The 21,784-nt window shown below is 39.8% G+C and overlaps 1 protein-coding gene across 8 annotated transcripts in view; it reads left to right on the forward strand.

Moving 5' to 3' along the window:
- The window catches only part of wdfy3 (WD repeat and FYVE domain containing 3), a 113,282-nt gene that overhangs the window by 28,129 nt on the left and 63,369 nt on the right, over positions 1-21,784 (forward strand). For 7 of the 8 annotated variants that reach the window (XM_039804502.1, XM_039804498.1, XM_039804501.1 and 4 more), the window contains exons 6-14: positions 634-826; positions 2,162-2,348; positions 2,442-2,608; positions 8,232-8,711; positions 9,822-9,932; positions 12,903-13,096; positions 17,139-17,410; positions 17,981-18,178; positions 21,415-21,498. In XM_039804502.1, coding sequence (XP_039660436.1) covers positions 634-826; positions 2,162-2,348; positions 2,442-2,608; positions 8,232-8,711; positions 9,822-9,932; positions 12,903-13,096; positions 17,139-17,410; positions 17,981-18,178; positions 21,415-21,498 — 1,886 coding nt within the window. The remainder of the gene's footprint in view (positions 1-633; positions 827-2,161; positions 2,349-2,441; positions 2,609-8,231; positions 8,712-9,821; positions 9,933-12,902; positions 13,097-17,138; positions 17,411-17,980; positions 18,179-21,414; positions 21,499-21,784) is intronic. The other variant, XM_039804503.1, reaches the window with a different exon arrangement.

Below are 21,784 nucleotides of genomic sequence, written 5' to 3' on the forward strand. Positions count from 1 at the left end.
TCCACCGCTAGAAACACATTCAGTTTCTACCTCTGCCTCTTCTACCACAGCCACCAGTTAACTTTAATTTCAAAGCACTTTATATAAAGAGGAATTTATTAATTTAAATAATATTAAGAAAACTTCACCATTTATGTATTTGAATAGTCTCGTCTAGCTTGAAAACTCTCAAATTATCATTATATTATGAACATTTGTCATAAAATATAGACACTACTTTATTTTCTACCCTTTTCAATATGTAAAAAAACATATCTTACTCTGGAGAAAAAGCAAACCATTTGTTGTTGATTAAGCAGTAACTTAAGTCTTGTGCATGTGGAGAATCAGTACTCTGCATCAGCAGATTATTAGATGGTTATTGATATTTTAAATCCACAGTTGCACTGATATAAAAGGATCGCTGGATCTCTTACTAAAATCATGGTGCCTGACTGTGTGTGTGTGTTTCTTCATTTTCTCCACTGCCTTTATGACCTTAGTCCCTGAATTCTTTGCATTTTCACATATGAATGATGGGCTTGACTGCGTGAGACAGTATTTTTTTTTTTTTTTCCAGCAGTAGTTTTATCAGCTCATTTTCAGGGCGTTTCCTTCGACTGGAGTCAATTTCCTGCCTTTCCACTCTTGCAGATCCTGGTGAAGCTCTGCACCTTTGTGTCTCCGGCTGAAGAGCTGGCCCAAAAGGATGACCTCCAGCTGCTGTTCAGTGCCATCACCTCCTGGTGTCCCCCCCACAACCTGCCCTGGAGGAGGAGCGCGGGGGAGGTGCTGACCACCATCTCCCGACACGGCCTGAGTGTCAACGTGGTCAAATACATACACGGTAATACAAATGTGCATTATGTGTAGCACGTCTGTGTTAACGTGTGGGGGTTTATTAGTTATTCACATATAATATTAAAATGCATCCTAGACGGTTTAATTAGGGTCGAACAAATTGTCTATATGTACATTTAATTATAAGCCCACCCAAGATACATTGAAGATCCAGTCATCCAACCCACATCTGGAGTTTATCCGACATGCATTTGGCCACATGAAAAATCGGAAAATGGAAAATGGAGTGTAACCCACATATTAGGAGCTATATACTTGAATCTGCAGATCCAACCAAATTAGCGCATGCAAAACAAACATCTGACATGAACTGAAGTAAGAAAAAAATGCACTGAGAATACTGGCAAAGCAAACAAGTTATTAAATCTCACAAATAACAAATAATTCAAGTGAATTTACAGTTTGTCATTTTGGCAAATTAAACTTCTTTATGGTTGCAAAATTTGTTGTGAGACTGCTGTGAGACTGAGCTGCTGCTCTTTTGGTTCCCATCATCAGCCTGCAGCATTGATTTCCAGAAGTGAATAAAGTTGATGTGTGCTGAATTTGCTGTTTAGCTAATAAGCATTTCACTTTTAGACAAAAATGTAGCAGAGCTGCTTTCCACTTTTCTATTTTTTTTGTAATCAAATGTTTTTTTCTTTTTTTTCTTAAAGAGAGCAAGAAAAACACACCTCCAGTAAACAGACAGTGCATGTGATACATAACAGTTGAGAACATTTGATTCACTCTCCACATACCCTTCCCAGTGGCAACCACCCCTCCCCCCACCACCACCAAGATCTCAGGAGAAGTTAAAGCAATACAGCATCATACATTACAAGCATAGACAGAAAACAAACATCCTCATTTCACTAGCTCCTTTATCTTATCATATGCACCAGCCCACTGTGAAATAGTTCTCTCACTCGCGCCATGCATTCTAGCCACTGAAAGCTCTATGGTGATTTCATCAAGAAAAGTGCCATTGTATATGTGTAGGTGTGTGAGGAGGTTGCCAGCAGAGAGCCAGCATCGTTTTAGCTCCTGATAGGCCTGCTAACACTATGTTTAGACACTTCTATTTTGTAGAAACATGATGAAAGTAAGCCTAGAGCAAATATGCTTAATAATTAAAACAGGTCTGGTTTTCACATGATCACATGAACACTTGGTTTGCCAGATTTCATCATGCAGTTTTACAATTCTCTCTTTTAACATAAAGAATAAAAGAGATCACAGCCTGCTCGTACAAGTTCCACCAAAATAATTTCTATACATTCCGTCACACGTTCATTTCAATCTGTTTACCCCTGTTGCCCCCCAACCCTTCCATCTCCAGAGAAGGAATGCCTGGGTACATGTGTTCAGAACATGCAGCAGTCGGATGATCTGTCACCGTCTGAGATTGTGGAGATGTTCGCCGGCCTCTCCTGCTTCCTCAAGGACTCCAGCGACGTGTCCCAGACCCTGCTGGACGATTTCCGAATGTGCCAGGGTTACGCCTTCCTCTGCGACCTCATGCTCAGGTACGACCTATAGCTACATTTCTACAGCTAACACACTAAGATCCTTGAGGGTGTCTGTTGAACATTTATACATGCTTCTTTGTCTGTATCCAGACTGGAACAGGCCAAGGAGGACGAATCGAAAGATGCACTAAAGGACCTTGTTAACCTGGTCACCTGTCTGACAACTTATGGGGTGACGGAGCTGAAACCCGCCGGCCTGACAACCGGAGCTCCCTTCCTGCTGCCTGGCTTTGTTCTCCCGCAGCCTTCTGGGAAAGGTGTGTTAATGGTAGCCACTGTATCTAGTTCCTTCCTTAATCCTTAAATTCATCATCTGACTTCATTTTTTTCCACAACTAGCAAACTTTAGAGGTAAAGGAATATTGGTGTACTAGTCACATCCTTTGATTGGGCAGTCCTGGGGCAGACTTGACATTTAATGCTCAGTTACAGAAATAATTAGCTCGTAATACAAAAAAACCCATCCAATGACGTGATGATTGAAAGGTATTTGGGGATCAGTGTCTTCTACATAATGAAATTAAACATAATATCATCTTTGTCTATTGCCGCCACTTTCTTTTAACTGACAATTCCGTGTAAAGAGAATTATCTGACTGACCTGAGTGGAATGCCTTTAATTGAATTAGATTCAAATAAGGCAAACCTGTCAGAAGGTAATCTCACGTCTTCATTTCTGATTTGCCTGTGACCTTTGTCCTTCCTTGCATGTTGCATGCAATATCTCAGCTCTGTCAGCTGTACAGTACTCCTTTTTATACACTCAAGACATTACTAGTGGATTGAAATGTCGAAATGTTGAAATGAGTAAAATGTCTTGCCAACTATTGGTTGGGATCAAAAACCAACTTTTGGACTGTTGATATCCCACATACACTGCTGCTGCCAACACTCACTAGCACTAGCATAATAAGTATATTTTTGTGATATATCGGTTTATAAAGATTTCTGTCCGCAGTAGAAACCAATGGGCAGGGCCGAGAGCCAGCAGATATACCAGAGAAGAAGAGAAATAAAAACTTGATTCATTTTGTAGTGAAATTCAAGGACAAGGCAACACACACAAACCCTCACTGAAAAGAAATTAGTAAAGCGCCTCTCTCTCTTTGCTGAAATCGTCACCCAAAGAAGGATTCATGGACACTTTAACGGTAAATGTTAAGGGAGTTAAAGATGTTCTCTCCTTTGCCCATCCAGGCTACAACTCAGTGATTTTCTGATCACAGGCTCGCCTCTTAAATCTACACAATCCCACCAACTCGGTTTGCCCAAAGCCCTGAAACAAGAGAGGAATTACTTGTGGAAAAGTCTTCATGTATACCCCAGCCGTATCTCCCCCTCAGATCTTAATCCCTGAAATTACTTTGACGCTTGGCTGATTCCAGTAAGCTTAACCTGTTGACAGACACCATGGCAACTCTGCCGCCTGTCACACTGCTGGAGATGAATGCCTGAGGCCTCCTGCATACAAATGGGCTCTTTGGAGTCCAGAGATGCTTTAGTAGAACCCGTCCAACATGACCATCTGTCTTTTTACAGTTTGTCATTAAAGAAACATGCTCAACGTTATACGGCAGCCAGATCTACCTTATATCTCAAATAATTAAATTGCACTCATGCTTCCTTTATAATTGTATATAATCACTCAGTAGAATCCAAAAGGGAGTGCATGTGATCTTGTTGACACAAGGGCAAGTGAGATATACAGTGCCTGACAAAAGTCTTGTCGCTTATCTAAGTTGTAGGAACAACAAATAATAACTTGACTTGTAGTTGATCAATTGGAATCATAAATGGCTTATATGAAAGGCAAAGGCTTCTGGATTATGCTTATTATACCAAAATAAAGTATTGTATCATTCATTGAGTTTTATCATTGAATTAGGACAGAGAGGTCAGATTTGGCTTGGACAAAAGTCTTGTCGCATACAAAAATACAGTAATGTACGGTAGAAATTATAGTTTATTTTGAATACACAAACATGCTACAATAACATCAGAGCATACGTAAAGTCATGGTGCCTTGGGAAAAAGAAAATGGTTTGGAAGACTACAGCCATATGTCTTGGGAATGACTCAAATAACTTATTGATAAAGTCATCTGGAATAGCAAATAAAGCAGTCTTGCAAGACTCCCAGAGTTCATCAAGATTCTTTGGTTTCATCTTCCAAGCCTCCTCCTTCATCTTACGCTAGACATGCTCAATAATGTTCATGTCTGGTGACTGGGCTGGCCAATCCTGGAGCACCTTGACCTTCTTTGCTTTCAGGAACTTTGATGTGGAGGCTGAAGTATGACAAGGAGCGCCATCCTGCTGAAGAATTTGCACTCTCTTGTAGTTTCGATTGTAAGGGGCAGCAAGAATTTGTTGATACTTCAGGTTGTTGATGTTGCCATCCACTCTGCAGATCTCTCGCACACCCCCATACTTGGATGTAACCCCAAACCATGATTTTTCTTCCACCAAACTTGACTGTTTTCTGGGTGAATCTTGGGTCCATGCGGGTTCCAACAGGTCTTCTGCAGTATTTGCGGCAATTGGGATGCAGTTCAATGGATGATTCATCAGAAAAATCAACCCCTCTGCCACTTTTCCACTGTCCATCCTTTCACCAAGCTGTGGGCCTGTGCAAATGCAACACAATTGTTGTCTTCTATTTAATGCTAGTTTGTGAGCACTAATTCGGCCATGGAGACCACTGCGTGAGATAATTCGACAAACTGTTCTTATAGATACAGGGGTTTCTGGTGGCCAGCCCAGAAAAAGGGCTGGCCCTGGACTGTCGAAGCCACAAACGGTCCTCTCGAACAGTTGTCTTACGGGGTCTGCCTGACATGGGCTTGTCATGAACTTCACCAGTTTTTTCAAATCTTTTTCTTATCCTCTCCATTTGACGTTTGGATACATTGAAGATGTCTGCCACCTCAGCAGCAGCACTTGGTCTTCAGGCTCTTGATGATCAGCACTCTGTCGGTCTGTGGTTGAATCTTTGGCATATTGTGAGAGGTCAGGTTGCACTTCACATGAAGGTCTGGTGTGCTGGAGTTCTATTTATACACACCCGGGAATGTGTTAATTACAGTATTTGTCACAGGTGAAGCTCTAATCTGTGACTGGTTGAATCATTTAAAGACACGACAAGACTTTTGTCAAAGCCAAATCTGACCTCTCTGTCCTAATTCAATGATAAAACTCAATGAATGATACAATACTTTATTTTGGTATACTAAGCATAATCCAGAAGCATTTGCCTTTTATATAAGCCATTTCTGATTCCAATTGACCAAGTCAAGTTATTTGTTATTCCTACAACTTACATAAGCGACAAGACTTTTGTCAGGCACTGTATGGGGTTACACTTTACTTGAAGGTCTCTACATAAGAGTGACATGACACTGTCATGAACGTGTCATAAACATTATAAACCAGTCATAAACGTTTATGACATAACGCTTCTTTTAGTAAGTGTCATTTGATTTTTGTCATGACAAGTTAGGGTTAGGGTTCATGTGTCATGACAGTGTCATGTCACTCTTATGTAGATACCTTCAAGTAAAGTGTTACCATATATGGTAATAAAACCTTTGTTGTAAAAAAAAGAGAAAACTAAATAAATAAAAAAAATAAACGGCCCAGTCAAGATAATGTCCACAATGTGCATGTTAATATTTAAATTGACATACATTATTTCCATAGTTTTACACCTATTAATTATGTAAAAAAGATTTTAATCCCATCCCTTCATCAACCAAATCTTGGTTTCTTGTTAGTAAAAAAAAAAACATGTCTGCTAAGTGGATGTAGCTACACGTATTAGAGGGATCACTTTTGAAACTGCTTATATCTTTAAGCGTATTATGAGTATTAACGCTGCTTTCTGGAGTTAAATTTAGGAAATAATTCATTTAGGCATAAACATAAACCTCAGATTAATTGATAATGAAAATAATGCATTTGTTCCAAATACTATAGTGCCTTTTATAATATACTATAATATGGTAGCCGGAGGAAGTGGGGGAAAAAAAAAGTAGTGTGACATAAAAATCGAAAGAAAACTATGTTCTTCCTTTGACTTTCGTTCAGTCCTTTATTTATTCAGTCATCTATTTATGTGTTAGTCTTCTTACTTACTCATTTATTTTTATTTATGTATTTATGTTAATTACCAATAAGATGGTTTTTCTCCATTTTCTTTGACCTGGTTATGTTTCAGTCTGGCTTTGCCAGTGTTAAATATTAAGACTTGGTTTTGGGTAAATGTTTTAGTTTTAAGAAAGCACACATGCTGAAGTGTTTCCATGTGACTGTACCGGGTTGTAACTTGGCTTGTCACCTCTGCCCCATGGTGAAACACTGTTGCCAGCTCCCTGTTAGAAAAGGAACACAACCGCACACAATTGTCAGTTTTCTAACCTTGTACACCACGACGCTAACACAGCCAAGCCGAGAACAGAGCGACACTCACACAAATGCGCACTTGTGTTTACCCACCTGATGACAGCTCCAGCTGTGTGCAAAGTCATTACCAGAAGCCATCATGGTATGAGGGTCCCCCTACACGCCTAATTAGCCCGCCACAGTCACTTAACGTGTGTGTGTGTGTGTGTGTGTGTGTGTGTGTGTGTGTGTGTGTGTGTGTGTGTTTTTGTGTGTGTGTGTGTGTGTGTGTGTGTGTGTGTGTGTGTGTGTGTTTTTGTGTGTGGTGACACACGTCAGTGTCACTTTTCGTGTTGTGTATTACTATGTGTGTTAGTCATATTTTGTGGTTTTATGTTAAATTTTCAACCCCAAAATGGAGGTCAGATTATGTGTGTAGTGTAGTTCAGCGATAACTTCCGTCCTTCATGCTCTTTCACTTCATCCTTTCTCCATCTTTCAATCCTATATTAAGGGCATACCGCCACCTTTTAAACATTTTAAGATTCTCTATAGTTTTTTCAAAAAAACACATGGACCTTAAATTTTACGACAATTTTCAAATAAAATACAGATTTCTTTCTCCCATAATGCTTTATTACTCCAACACCAAGTTGACAATGCAAACTGCAAACATTTATTGTTAAACAACAGAAATGTATGACAAAGGGATGTCTATCATAAGGGATTATGTTGAAGGAGCATTACCACAAATGAGACCAGTTCAACCACTGTGCTACACTTTCTCCTGACTTGATGATGCTGCCCTATTAAGGTACACTGTGTAGTGTTTTAAGTAATTTATTAGCTAAAATCAATGTCTTCATTCAAAAATGTCCTCATTGGTGTAAAATTACCTCTGCCAATGATCTGATTTATCCTCGTAAGCGAAGAATTTCTTATCTGTATTTACATTGGACGGGCAAGTCCAAGGAGGCTTCCATGTCGTTCCACCATTTTGAAAAACTATAATGGCTGAGAGGGACATGAAGCACTAGCCTACCTGTCTAGCTAATCCACAACGCGTTTTCGTTCAGAGCCAGCATCACATTACTGAAACCAGCTGAAACTGAGAAGGAGATCAGCGAGAGGCGCTTGTCACTGCCCCGGCAAATTCGAAAGCCTGCAGCCGAATCCTATGTAGGTCTGAGTCTTGAGAAATGTAGAAGTCATCCGCCTCCATCTGTCCACTCCGTTAATGTTTGGTCTCTTTTTTTTGTCTTGGTACTTAATAATTAGTATCTTTACACCAAATGCATACAATATACAAAGCAAATCTAACCAAGAGTCAAACAAAAAAAGTTGAGAAACCCATCCAATCATAGATTTCTCAATTTCTTTGTTTGACTCTTTATTTTTTATTTTGCCAGTGAGAAGGTAAGGAGAAGTAAAGTATTGTTTTGGTTACCTGCAGTTTAATGAACTGTCTCTCAAATCTGTCCTCTCTCCTCCTCTCTTCCAGGCCACACAGTGCGTAATATCCAGGCTTTTTCGGTGCTTCAGAACGCCTTCCTGAAGGCTAAAACAAACCGTCTGGCGTCCATGCTACTGGACGCCATCGGAAACATCTACTCCTCCGAGCCGGCCAACTACTTCATCCTGGAGTCGCAGCACACCCTGTCGCAGTTTGCAGAGCGTGTGGCCAAGCTCCCCGAGGCCCAGACTAAGTATTTTGAGCTCCTTGAGTTTGTCGTCTTCAGCCTCAACTACGTGCCGTGCAAAGAGCTATTCAGTGTCAGCGTGCTGCTCAAGTCGAGCTCGTCTCACGCCTGCACAATCACGGCTGTCCGGACGCTGCTGAAGCTGTCCAGGCACGACCCGGTGTTCAGCGACGTTCTGCGGGAGGTCGGCCTGCTCGAGGTGCTGGTCAACCTGCTGCACAAGTACGCTGCCTTGCTCAAAGACCCGGCCACGCAGCAGCAACCACACAATAATGACCAAGGTGAGGTTTTTTTCCCCCCTGCTTTTTGCTACGTTTACACGTGGCCGGCTATTTTCATAAACGGACATTTCAACCTCTCCGTTTTCAAACATAACATTGTGATTCAGTTTCCAGAAAAGTGCTCGTTTACACGTACCCGTGTATATATGCCGTCAATGCCGTCAAGAGCATGCCAAACCTGTAGGTGGCAGTGTAACGAGAAGCTCAAGCCCGCGTTTGCCAATCAGAATCCTGAAAATGGCAACAAAACACTTCCTCTCTCTTCTCTTCCTTACTTCCTCGGCTGCCAAAACGAAGGGGGTAAGCTTCGCTTCAGAACTTGAACCTCCTATGGCGCTATTTTGATGCTACAAAACGATCACCTGCCGTTAGCATTCCACTGACTGCCATTCATTTTGACGTCACTTTGACAGCAAATAACTTTACATCTGAAGTGTTTAAAGACTCTATTTGTCCATTGTTTATTTCAGAAAGATAAAAAGTTAAACCACTGAAGGTCAGAAAAAACAAGTTTTATTTTTAGCTGATGTTAAATTGCTCTTTTAATATCATTGGTACTCAGTTTTGAATTATTTGGCCAGGACACTCTTGAAAAAGACATTTTTAATCTCAACGAGTTTCTTCCTGGTTAAATAAATGTTAATAAAAAAAACAAATAAATAAAATAATTTAAATAGTTAGTAGTGCTAAGGAAAAATACACCAATCACTTAATCGTATAGCTTATCTGTAAATGCATATGGAATCAAATCAACAAACCTCCAGTAGTGACTGAGCCCACAAGAAGCCAAAATCATAATTGGCAACAACTGGCGTAAAATCCAAGCTTAAAAAACAAAAACTACAGGCATTGACCTGAAATGCACTGAGTTGATTATACACAAAGATTATAAACCCACTATGGCCAAAAATGTAAATTTCTTCAAATACAGTTGTCGGATAATTTAAATTGGATAAATTAAATTCTGTTTTATTATTGTGTTATTGCAGTATGATACGGTAAAGCGCATGCCCTTATTATCTCATCAATCACTGGCTCACCGTGTGCATTTAATGCAGTCATGATGTCGTCTGAATGCCAACCTCTCTCCTCGCTTCGCTCTATCTTTAGCTGACTGTAAAAACAACCCAGTAGCAGAGGAGCAGAAGCAGTCGGCCTGGCTGGTGATGGAGACACTGACTGTGCTCCTGCAGGGCTCTAACACCACCAACACTAATGCAGGTAAACAAACACTCTCACACACACACACACACACACACACACACACACACACACACACACACACACACACACACACACACACACACACTCACTCTTTCAGGCACGTGCACACTTTGTCATACACAAGATTCATGGTGTCGAAAAGGTCTTCAATTGCATATCAAATCCAGGCAGATGATATTTTTGAATGATGTGGTGATAGTAATGATACTCATTATAGATTAATACAGCATAAAGACGTTTTGGGTTATTGTAATAATTAACAGGACTTTCTGGAAGTCTTAATTCAATTAATAGTAACAACAAGAAAAAAGCCTGGAAGGAAACTGACCTCACTTTTAAAGGGTGTTCCCTCAGCTTTCTGTCTCTGGAAATTTGGATTGTGCAAAAATTTGCACAGCAGAGGGGGCACATAAAGCTCCAAAGCTACAGTACACTGGGATTCAAGGCATTTATTTCAAACACTTACTCGACTAGAAGGGCACTCAGAAAGCGCAGACTCCGCCAAGGGCATGCCCTGTCTCGCAATGTTGAGTGAAAGTGAAAAATAATTTGCGTATCCGTCCCGCGATTCAGATCTGCTCCAAAACGTAATGGGTTCTTCCTTGGCCCATGATATACCCTTCCACCAAGTTTCATAAAAGATCGGGCCAGTAGTTTTTCCGTAATCCTGCTGACAGGCAAACAAACGAACAAACTAAACCAAAAACACAACCTCCCTGGCGGAGGTAATGATGTCTCTTGAAAAGCCACGTTGCAGCTGCTGGTGACTTGTTTTATGCAATGCAGGATGTTGTGCAGGGTCATTGGAGGACACCCATTACCAGCGCCTTTAGAACAACCGATTACACACACATTGTACTTTTTGGCTTTAATTGTGTGTGTCATGTTTGACCTTAAATGCTAAATAAAATCATCCAAAAGTCATCCATTTAATTGAGCCAAAAAAAAAAAAACAATCACCCATTTGTGTCTGCAATGTATCTACGTTATTGAAGTGTCCTTGAGAAAGACCCATATCCCCCACCATCCCCAGAGCTACTAAGCCTTAACCTCTGACCTTTCTATTGAGGTGAAGAGGAAGGAAAATCTTCCTCCAGAGATCAATAAAGTATCTCATTAAATGTCCTTAAACCTCCCGCTCCTCCCACATCGCTCAGTCTCCATTGACCGTGTGTGTGTGTGTGTTGACCGTGTGTGTGTGTGTGTGTGTGTGTGTGTGTGTGTGTGTGTGTGTGTGTGTGTGTGTGTGTGTGTGTGTGTGTGTGTGTGTGTGTGTGTGTGTGTGTGTGTGTGTGTGTGTCAGTCAGCTGGAGAAATGCGCGCTGAGTCACAAAAATGACCAACAGGCTAATCACCAACAGCTGAGAGCCTCTCTTCCACCTTGATGATGATGTTTGCTTTTGTCACAAAAACAGGATGATGTTTTAAAGGAAAAATCCGGCGCAAAATGAACCTAGGGGTTAATAACACATGTGTACCGAGTCGACCGTTCTCTGGGATTTGTTTTCATGCTAATCGAATGTGAGCAGTTTTAGCGCAAACCGCTAATTAGCTTATAAAGCTAGTTGTCGGGGCACTGGTAAAGTAAAAAGAGGATCCCTAAACCAAAGCATTGAGAAGTGTACAGACAGTTTATTAAAAAGATAGTTTATAAAGACAGTACCGTTCACGTATACAGGCGGGCGCCATTTTGGGAAAACACTCACGACCAGTCGAACGACGAACGCCGTGCTTGAGCTATGTTACCGGTTACTGGTTACACGGTTTTTACTTTACCCCTGCCCTGACGACTAGCGCTATAAGCTAATTAGCGGTTTGCGCTAAAACTGGTCACACGATTAGCATGAAAACAAATCCCAGAGAATGGTAGACTCAGTGCACATGTGTAATTAACCCCTAGGTTCATTTTGCGCCGGATTTGTCCTTTAAGCCCTCCTCTGTGACACATTGATTACATTACATGTTATGCATGAGGCTCTCAGCCAGAAGCTTTATCTGGAGAGGCAATTAATGCAAAGAAGTCAAACGAAATTCAGTGTGTCACACAAATGACAAGGATGCAGTACTAAAAGTTCAGGGTCAGAGCCACATCAGCCCATCAGTAAATAGATAGATTTTTTTAATTCTTTTTTTTGCGTATAAGCTCACCAACATCACGAGCAACCCAATTTTAATCATTATTGCTTTCACAACATCTACTTGATGAAACATAAGGACAAAGCGCAGACCTTCTGCTTGAAAAGAAACCTTAGTCTAAAATTATAGGCACTACAACAGTGGTGAAAAAGAGAAGGATTTTAAGTTTATCGAGTAATCGATTATAAGTGATTCTTTGACAAAACATAAGATTCAAAAGTCCTCAAAATCAACCATATTGCATCTGGGTAGTTCATACTTTAGGGGCCCTGACAGCAAAAGCTTTATCAGTCTGAACTTAAAACCTTAAGTAAGACTTTTGTAAACCTTTGTAAATATAAAACCTTCTCTGGTTCCAGGTTCTGACATGAGGGGTTTCTTTGTATGATTGTAAATGGAATATCTTTGGGTTTTGGACACTTGGGCTTTAGGAGATTGTGATGAGCAGCTTTTTTTTCTTCTAATATTAAATATCTTATACAATTAAACTATTAATCGTAAAAAAAGAATTACATATTATCCGATAATGAAAATAACGTTTAGTTTCAGCCCAAGCTAAGTACACTGCTTGCAGCTGAACTTCAGCGGGTGCTCCAAAGAGTGGAACTTGTATGTAGTGTATTTAGCTATGTTGTGAAGAAACTAATGAGGGTTTGGAGCATACTGAATATACCGATCAGCAATGGTGTAGCGTATTCCTTAAAAGTCGACTATTAGACAAACATTTTTTTTCAAACAGCGTATTCATTATAACCTGGCCTGGTGTCATTGTGTTCAGTTAAAAATGTGCAAAGACTAAGTTTCTGCCATTTTTTTCTTTCCCTCTCCCAGCTCTGTTCAGGGAGTTTGGCGGCGCTCGTTGCGTTCACAACATCGTGAAGTACCGGCAGTGTCGGGAACACGCCCTGCTCATCATCCAACAGCTCGTCCTGTCGCCCAGCGGAGATGACGATATGGGAACACTGCTGGGCCTCATGCACTCGGCACCGCCCAGTGAACTACAGCTGAAGACTGACATACTGCGGGTAACAACACACCCAGTCATTCCATTAAATTAATTAATTTAACGTCAATATGTTGTATTACTGACATGTGGTTCACTTTTAAATTTCTTTTTATAATAATACTTAATATCTACCACAGGCTCCATCTCTGTCTTACTATATTATCTTACTTTAAACTTTGTCCGGCAACATGCAACTACTTTGATTTTAAAGAATTTGTCAACTCAAATGTGATTAGTTTTGTAGTATATTTTGATATACCGTAGTGTAGCTAAGAAGGTGTTCAGAAAGATGAGGTCAGCACCAACACAATCTTCAGTCTCGGTGAGAACATTGAGGAAAGGTAAAGTCTGTAATTTAGAAAAATCAATATGCATTTAAAGCCCTGCATACGGTAATTGCTTCAAACCAAGGCACTAAGTGTACGCTGCACATAAAAGCATATATACACACACTCACATTCACACACACATTCACACACACAGGGTGAGAGGATGCCGGCTCATTTTCTGGAGCATAATTGCATTTGTTCAAATTCCACTCCTTCAGACGAGATGATTCTCACGCCTTCTGAAGGCTTCGGCTGGATTAACCCGTCAGCTTTTTGCTCCTATGTCACTAATCTGGGATTTTAATTATCGCCCTCAAATAAACTAAAGACGGCAAAGAACTTATATCAAATCCGGTTTTAGTGAAATCATTTTTTCCCTCGCTCGTCTTCAGGGTTTATGTACCGTGGGCAGTACCACGCTGCAGACACACAAACAGATCTTAAAATTAAGCTGATTAGCCTTGTGAAAGTGCACATTTAACCCTGTTATCTCTGAGGGGGGCATAGTCAATCCCTGATATGTTGCATCGAATCCTCGAGGCCTCCACATGGCTGGTTAAGTTAACACCCCAAACCTACATTTTACCAGGACATAGTAAAATGTGCAGGTAGCCTGGTGGTAATTTCCCAGTTTAGAGGACAGGAAGAGGATGTACTTAACATCCTGTGATTGGTTTTAAAAAAAAACACTGTGCTGAGCCCGGCAGTATTTTAATGCAGTAGGAAACCGCTGGCTCAGCGGTGCAACATATCTAGCTTTTTTTTATCAACGCTTTTTCCAGAGCTTTCAACGTTTTGAGCCTTAAAAAACTATTGGTAACACTTTACTTGAAGGTATCTACATAAGAGTGACATGACGCTGTCATGAACACATGAACACCAACCCTAACCCTAACCATAACTTGTCATGACAAAAACCAAATGACACTTACTAAAAGAAGCATTATGTCATAAACGTTTATGACTTGTTTATAATGTTTATGACACTTTTATGACCGTGTTATGTCACTCTTATGTAGATACCTTTAAGTAAAGTGTTACCAATAGTTTTTTAAGGCTTGAGCCAGCGGTTTCCTGCTGTATTAAAATACATAACTATTTATGTTTGTCTTATTAACAAATTGTTAAAAAAACATCCAGACAGTGTGTGCTTTTGGCTTTTCCAGTTAGTCAAGTTAAAAAATGACCACATGCTGCAAACATTATACAAAAGTAACAATATTGCCATGAAGAAGTCTTGCTCACTGTCTTACACCTAGAGATACTAAAGGGATAAATACCACTAGGGCTGGGCAATATATCGATATTATATTGATATCGTGATATGAGACTAGATATCGTCTCAGATTTTGGATATCGTAATATCGTGATATGACATAAGTGTTGTCTTTTACTGGTTTTAAAGGCTGCATTACAGTAAAGGGATGTACTTTTCTGAACTTACCAGAAAACCTGTTCTGTTATTTGCCTTTTCCCCACTTCGACATTATGTCCACATTGATGATTATTTATCTAAAATCTAAGTGTGAAGATATTTTGTTAAAGCACCAATTGTCAACCCTAGAATATCGCCAATATTGAGGTATTTGGTCAAGAATATCGTGATATCTGCTTTTCTCCCTATCGCCCAGCCCTAATATAAACTTAAAATATAAAATATAATATTTATATAGTCTCACTGTTTTATATCATAACACTATTCTCTGGATTAATGTTTTACTGTACTTATAGCATCTTAAACTGACAGTTTAAACAGTGAGTTCACCCAGCTTAAAACACCATATTTTCTCAGTTACTCCTAGTAGTGTCTAGATATGCAATTCATTTGTTTTTTATTATTTTTCTCTCCATACAGACAGAGTTTTAGCCATCTCTGAGATTTGAGAGTGGAAGTCAAGGACATTTTATGTTTGTTTTTTTGGGGGGCATTTCTGCCTTTTATTGGAAAGGAGAGAGAGGGGGGAAGACATCCACGAAAACCGTCACAGGTCAGATTCGAACCCTGGACCTTCTGCGTCGAGGAACAGTCCTCTGTACACATGTGCCTGCTCTACCAACTGAGCTAAACGGCCACAACACGTTTTTTTTTTTTTTAGAAACAGTGTTCCCATAATGTCGCAGAACTTTCTGTCAACAGACAGAAAGACTACCTCTAGTCCTCATAAAATGGTTTGCTGCTTGTTCTATGGATTCAGAGAAACAGAGACACTCCATTCGCGTACATTTTATTAGTGTTGCCTAATTTTAAATGGAAAATGTTCTGCATGCTGTCATACCACAACTGGTTACCACAGTTTTTTTTTTGTGATTTGAGCGAATTAGGATAATGATAACTTAAATCAGAGTTTCTGAATTAGGGGTTGTTTTAATGATAACATATTTTTTAATAATTATCTGTATGATATACCCAACTAATGATGCAGTCTAAGTGACATCACCATGGCTACCACACTAAGATTTTTTGGACTGTACCAATGCTCTTCTTGTATTATTTATTGAAGTATTAATAATGTGCTGATTGTGTTCTCTGGAAAAGCAGGTGGCTTATGTTCATGTTCAGAAATAATAATCCTATCATACAATATATGTTTTTGTCCTATGATTACAACAATAGAAGTTTGAAAGATATTCCTTCAGAAGCAGGATTGAAATGGCTAAAAATGAAAATGCCCCGAGTGTTACTGAGCCCGGTTCTCCCTGACATGTGCCTTCACTGCACTTTACATGTGTCATTCAAAAGCTTCATCTGTTGCTGATCCCAGCCGTTTTCTCCACTTTTCAGTTGCTAATTAAAAACTTTGCCTGTCACCCTCATTCTATGCTCTCAGGCTGATTGTAGGTCCCCAAACGCATATCTAGGTTACGGTTTGATGTTTTAGTTTAGGTTATTTGCGAACATGAACCATAACACTGGAAAAATGTCGGGGAAAAAAATCAAGTCGGTGAACTGAGACAAAGAAACCCCTGAGGGCCTCCTAAATATGTCTCACCGCAGAAGAAGAATGAGAGGAAAATGAGTTAATGAACAGAGATATATGACTGAACGAGGCAACAAAAACCAAATTACATAAAAACTCAACATGAGAAAGAATAATTGAGTAACAAAATGTAAAATATGTAAGGGAAATCATGTCTAAATAAAATTATGCGGAGAAAGTGAAGCAGAGGGTGTGTGACATCTTATTTATATATATATATATATATATATATATATATATATATATATATATATATATATATATTTTTTATATATATTGTACACACCTTCTCATTCAATGCATTTCCTTTATTTTCATGACTATTTACATTGTAGATTCTCACTGAAGGCATCAAAACTATGAATGAACACGTGGAATTATGTACTTAACAAAAAAGTGTGAAATAACTGAAAACTATTCTAGTTTCTTCGAAGTAGCCACCCTTTACTCTGATTACTGCTTTGCACACTCTTGGCATTCTCTTGATGAGCTTCAAGAGGTAGTCACGTGAAATTGTTCCATGATATGTAACATTATTCCAGCATTTGTCTTATGAAATAACAGTGTTTTAACAAATGTTAAACCAAACCTTCGACAAAATATTGCACATTTGATTAATCGCGGTCTTGGCGATTAGCTAATCGTATTCTTTCAAATCGCGGTTTTGATTTGAAAAACGATGAATCACTCGAAGAATTTGAACTGTGTAAATCTTGACTAAATAAATAATCTGTTTCTTCTCCTCCTCCTTCAGGCTTTGTTAGCGGTTTTGCGTGAGAGCCACCGCACCCGGACGGTGTTCCGCAAGGTGGGCGGCTTTGTCTACGTCACCTCTCTGCTGGTGGCCATGGAGCGCTCACTGTGCCAGCCGCCGCGACACGGCTGGGAGCGCGTCAACCAGAACCAAGTCTTTGAGCTGCTGCACACCGTCATCTGCACTCTCACCGCCGCCATGCGCTACGAGCCCGCCAACTCACACTTCTTCCGCACGGAGATCCAGTATGAGAAGCTGGCTGATGCTATAAGGTAAGGTCTATTCGCCCAGAACTAGTGATGCCTGAGGCCTCGTTTGTGATTTGTATTATATGCAAAGATCGTCTGGGTTCTTAACACTAAAATGCATGTTTTATCACATTTCTACATACTTTCTACTTAAATTTTACACAGATTAAGCCATATATTGAAAGTCATATTGCTTTTCAGAATGTATTATTATTAACAAACGATAAAAAAAAAATCATGAAAAGATATTTTTGCCATTTATCAAATTTTTTTACAATCAGAAAAATAATTTTCTTAACAAATATGGCAGTTAAATTCCTACATCACAAAAGGTTCCCAAATAATTGTAGTCCAGTACAGATTGGGCTTTATTTAGTACTGCTTTACTACCATACTAATGAAGTATAGAGGCAGAATAATGCATGAAGAACTTCCAAAATAACTTTTGGAAAATGTTGAAACACCTAAAAGGAAGCACAACAAAGTCCGAAGAGAAATAGAATTCAGCTTTTCAATGCTTTCTGTCGATTGTGTTATGTGGTGTCGCCTTTTTTTTTTTAAACCAAACTTTTCTTCTTTTCTACTTGCCATCAGGCTGCTGGGCTGTTTCTCAGACATTAAGAAGCTGGGTCCCACAAGCGTTTTCCCCTCCAATGCTCAGCCTTTCCAGAGGCTGCTGGAGGACGAGGCTGCCCCTGGAGGCTGCGCAGGAGACAGCGTCTGTCCCACACTCAAACACTGCAGCAAACTCTTCATCTACCTGTACAAGATGGCCACCGACTCGTTTGACAGGTCAGAGGATTACAGAAACCCTAGAGTTTAATAGTGACACTTGTTTAATGTGCGAGATTATGTTCTGCAAATATTGAATCCCACTATGTATCTAATGTAGTTTTCCTAGAGCCAAATGCTGAAATATAACCATCTACAGTAGGAAATCACTCTCCTCTGTTCAAACAATATCCAACAGATCATGTGTCTTGAGTGAGTTATAGGGTAATGTCGTTTTTTTTTCAACCTGGACTATTTTCCTATGTTTTTGTGGAGTGATGGGAACAGCAATCTTTGAAATGGGTCCGGTATTAAGCAAGACCAGCTACAATGTAAGTTAAGAGGGCAATCGTGCAGTTTGTATTCCTTCAAAAAAGTGCTTGTTTTGCCATTGACAGGCTCATATTAATATTCTAAGTGTCTGACAACATTATGGAAAGGATTTCTAAGGAGGTCGACCTTTCTGTTAAAGAGTAAGATCCTTTTTTTAAACCTAAAAACATCCGCAAAATTGCGTTCGCTAAAGCCCCCAGACTCCATGTAAATAAACAGTAATTTTAGCATTGTAAAATACACTTCATTCACAGTCAAAAGAAACACATTTAAACTATGAAAAGCCATTTTGGGTCGTATTTCCACTATTCCAACAATCACAACTCTAGTTTTGGTTGAAATACACATATAGTTTACCGATCTACATGTGAAAATACGTTGGCTCTGTACACACTAAAAGTATTTTTTTTTTTTTTAATGGAGTCTGGTGAGTTAAGCGCTAGTGACCTCAGAGCTGTTTCTGGTTAAACAAAAAGAGGTTTTATAAAAGGCCTATCTATGTAGGGATCCTTTCCATAATGTTGTGAGACATAAATCTGATAATAATATATTATATATTATAATAATCTGATCCTGTCAGTGGCAAAAACAGTACTTTTAGTGGACAAAATTGACTATGCACGTTTGCCCCAAAGGGTTACATCGCAGCCCGGTCTGTGGCTGCCGGTTACAGTGTTGCCGCTTAATACTGGACCAATCTCAAAGATAGTTGTTCCTATCAGTCACTTACACACAAAAACATAGGGAAATAGGGTCCAGGTAGACAAAAAAACGAAATTACCCTTTAAGAGCCAGTTAGTTATATACAGTATGTGGTATATATACATTGCACCATAAATGGGGCCAGATGGGTCAGTTGCATCTCTTTGCCAGTAGTCAGGCCATGAGCTACTAAATAAATAAGGATGAAGTATAGTAGTTGTTAACACACTGTCAACAAGTTATTAATTTACTGTTGATGGTTTAATAAGTCATCAGTTTAATGAGTGACATTCCTGAATGAGTTTTTATTTGAGAGTGGGTCAGTGAGTTCTCAATGTGAAAGACAGTAAAGGAGCCTTTAGTTGGGGTTCAGCAGATTGCAGCCATATGTTCCTCAAAGAACGTTTCTGTAGGAACTCACGTTTTTCTTCAATCTTCTAACACGTTGAAGTTCTTGGTAAAGCATTTTTTTTTTTCTCTGGAGTGACCTTCATGATCCGTTTGTCTTTGTTTGAATCTTCAAAGAACCCTATATGAATATTTTGTTAACGTTCAAGATTCAGGATCCAGTTTATTAAACCTGAGGGGAGTTGGTGTTTGAAAAACAGTGTTTTCAAGTGACTTGCCAAAATGTTTCAACTTAAGCTACAAACTGAAGCAAGTGAGAAATAGTGATAGTTAAATCTATGCTGTTTTCTAGATTTGCATGTATTACTTGATTGGTTGAGTTACAATTCTTTATCTTAGGTGATTATTCAATTATTAGTTCAGTTATTAATTTAGATTATTTGTGTTTCAAGGTTAATTTACTGCATCTTATTTCAACACTCAGTTAGTTAGCTACAGTGAAGGTCGATACTAAAAAAGTCTTTTGTGCAAGTGAACAGGTTCACTTTGTCGGTTCAGATCAGTCAGGGGAACGTGTAGAGGCAGGTCCACAGCTGTGTTTTCCTCAGCCTGGTCATGCTGCACAATCTCAGCTCCCACTCAGTCGACCTCTTCATCTGAGACACAGACACACATGGCTGAACTGTGGCAGCTGAAAACTCAACATTTAGGCGTCAAGACATGTAATCTAGAAGCTTCACTGTGGTCGGGATTCAGCTGCACGGCCTGGTGGTGTTGTCATGACAGCAGAATGAGTGTGACATCAGTGCAAATGATTATTTAAAGAAATGAATTACTAATGTGACACCATAGCGAGCATGAAGAAACATCACAATTCTTGATCAAATATGAATACTTTTTTTTTTTTTTTTTTTGGGATTGAGTTGAAGGTGTGTTCTGACTGTTTTGATGCTCTTTTCAATTGATTGATTGGGCTTGTCGACCACTGCAATTAAAGGGAAACTTCTGTATTTTTCAACCTGGACCCTGTTTCCCATGTTTCTGTGTCTAAGTGACTAATGGGGACGCAACAACTCTTTAAATTTGTCCAGTATTGAGCGAGAGCGCTGCAGCCAGCGGCCATGAAATGTAATTAGAATGTACTCCTTTGAGGCAATATTGCATCGTCAATGTACGTCCATTAAAAGTGCTTGTTTTTGCCACTGTAGGGCTCAGATTGTTAGTTTCTTGCATGGCCAGGACAACACTATTGAAAGCACCCTTCAGAGAATTTTTCTTTTATCTTTCTGTCACTTACACACAAACAAGAAGGTCTGGGTTAAAAAAAATACTGAAGTTTCCCTTTAAGAAACCGACTTGATAGATTACAATCCTCTTTTTCCATTCAAAATCAAAAGCGGTTTCTGTTTAGAACATATTTGCTGAAAGTATTAAACTCCTCTTTGCAATGCCTGCCAGCTGTATTAAACTTAAAGTCTGTGGTCATCGTGACAACAATGCGTGCCCAGCCCAGCCCGTGTGTAGTTCTAGCTGGCGTCATGCATGTGCTCCAGCTGTAGCTCTGATCCTGTTTCTCCTTTCAGCTTTCCACTAACCGCTTCTTTCCTTCTTTTCTTTTCTCTCTGTCTCTTTTTCTTCCTCTAACCTCTGGTGTTGTCTGGCTGTTCTTCCTCGGCCCGGCCCACCTGCGCGGCTGCATATGTGTATGGGTGTGTGTATACCTGTGTTTTTATGTATTTGTGTTTGTGTCTGCATGTGTGTGTGCACTTTATTTTTGTGTGTGTGTGTGTGTGTGTGTGTGTGTGTGTGTGTGTGTGTGTGTGTGTGTGTGTGTGTGTGTGTGTGTGTGTGTGTGTGTGTGTGTTGCCATGCAGTCGTGCGGAGCAGGTTCCTCCCTGCCTGACTCACGAGACCTCGCTGCCCTCACCGTGGGGCACGCCAGCACTCGCCAGGAAGAGGTAGCTACAGCGCTCTGCCACTTTCCTCACCCTCATCCCTTCCTCTCCATTTCCCTCACCTTCACCCGGCACTATTAGAGGAACCACGAGTGGCCATAATGATCATGAACGGTCACATGAATCTTTTAGCAAATCATGAAAATGTGCTACGGTACACTTCCAGAGATGAAACAGGCATCCACGACACTTTACAGATGTTCCTCAACATGTATTCTCCACAACCAATGATTATTTTCATTATCTAATCATCTATTGACTGCATTTTTAAATAGTTTGTTGATCTCTT

Source organism: Perca fluviatilis, chromosome 6, assembly GCF_010015445.1.
Source record: "Perca fluviatilis chromosome 6, GENO_Pfluv_1.0, whole genome shotgun sequence".
Taxonomy (NCBI): Eukaryota; Metazoa; Chordata; class Actinopteri; order Perciformes; family Percidae; genus Perca; species Perca fluviatilis.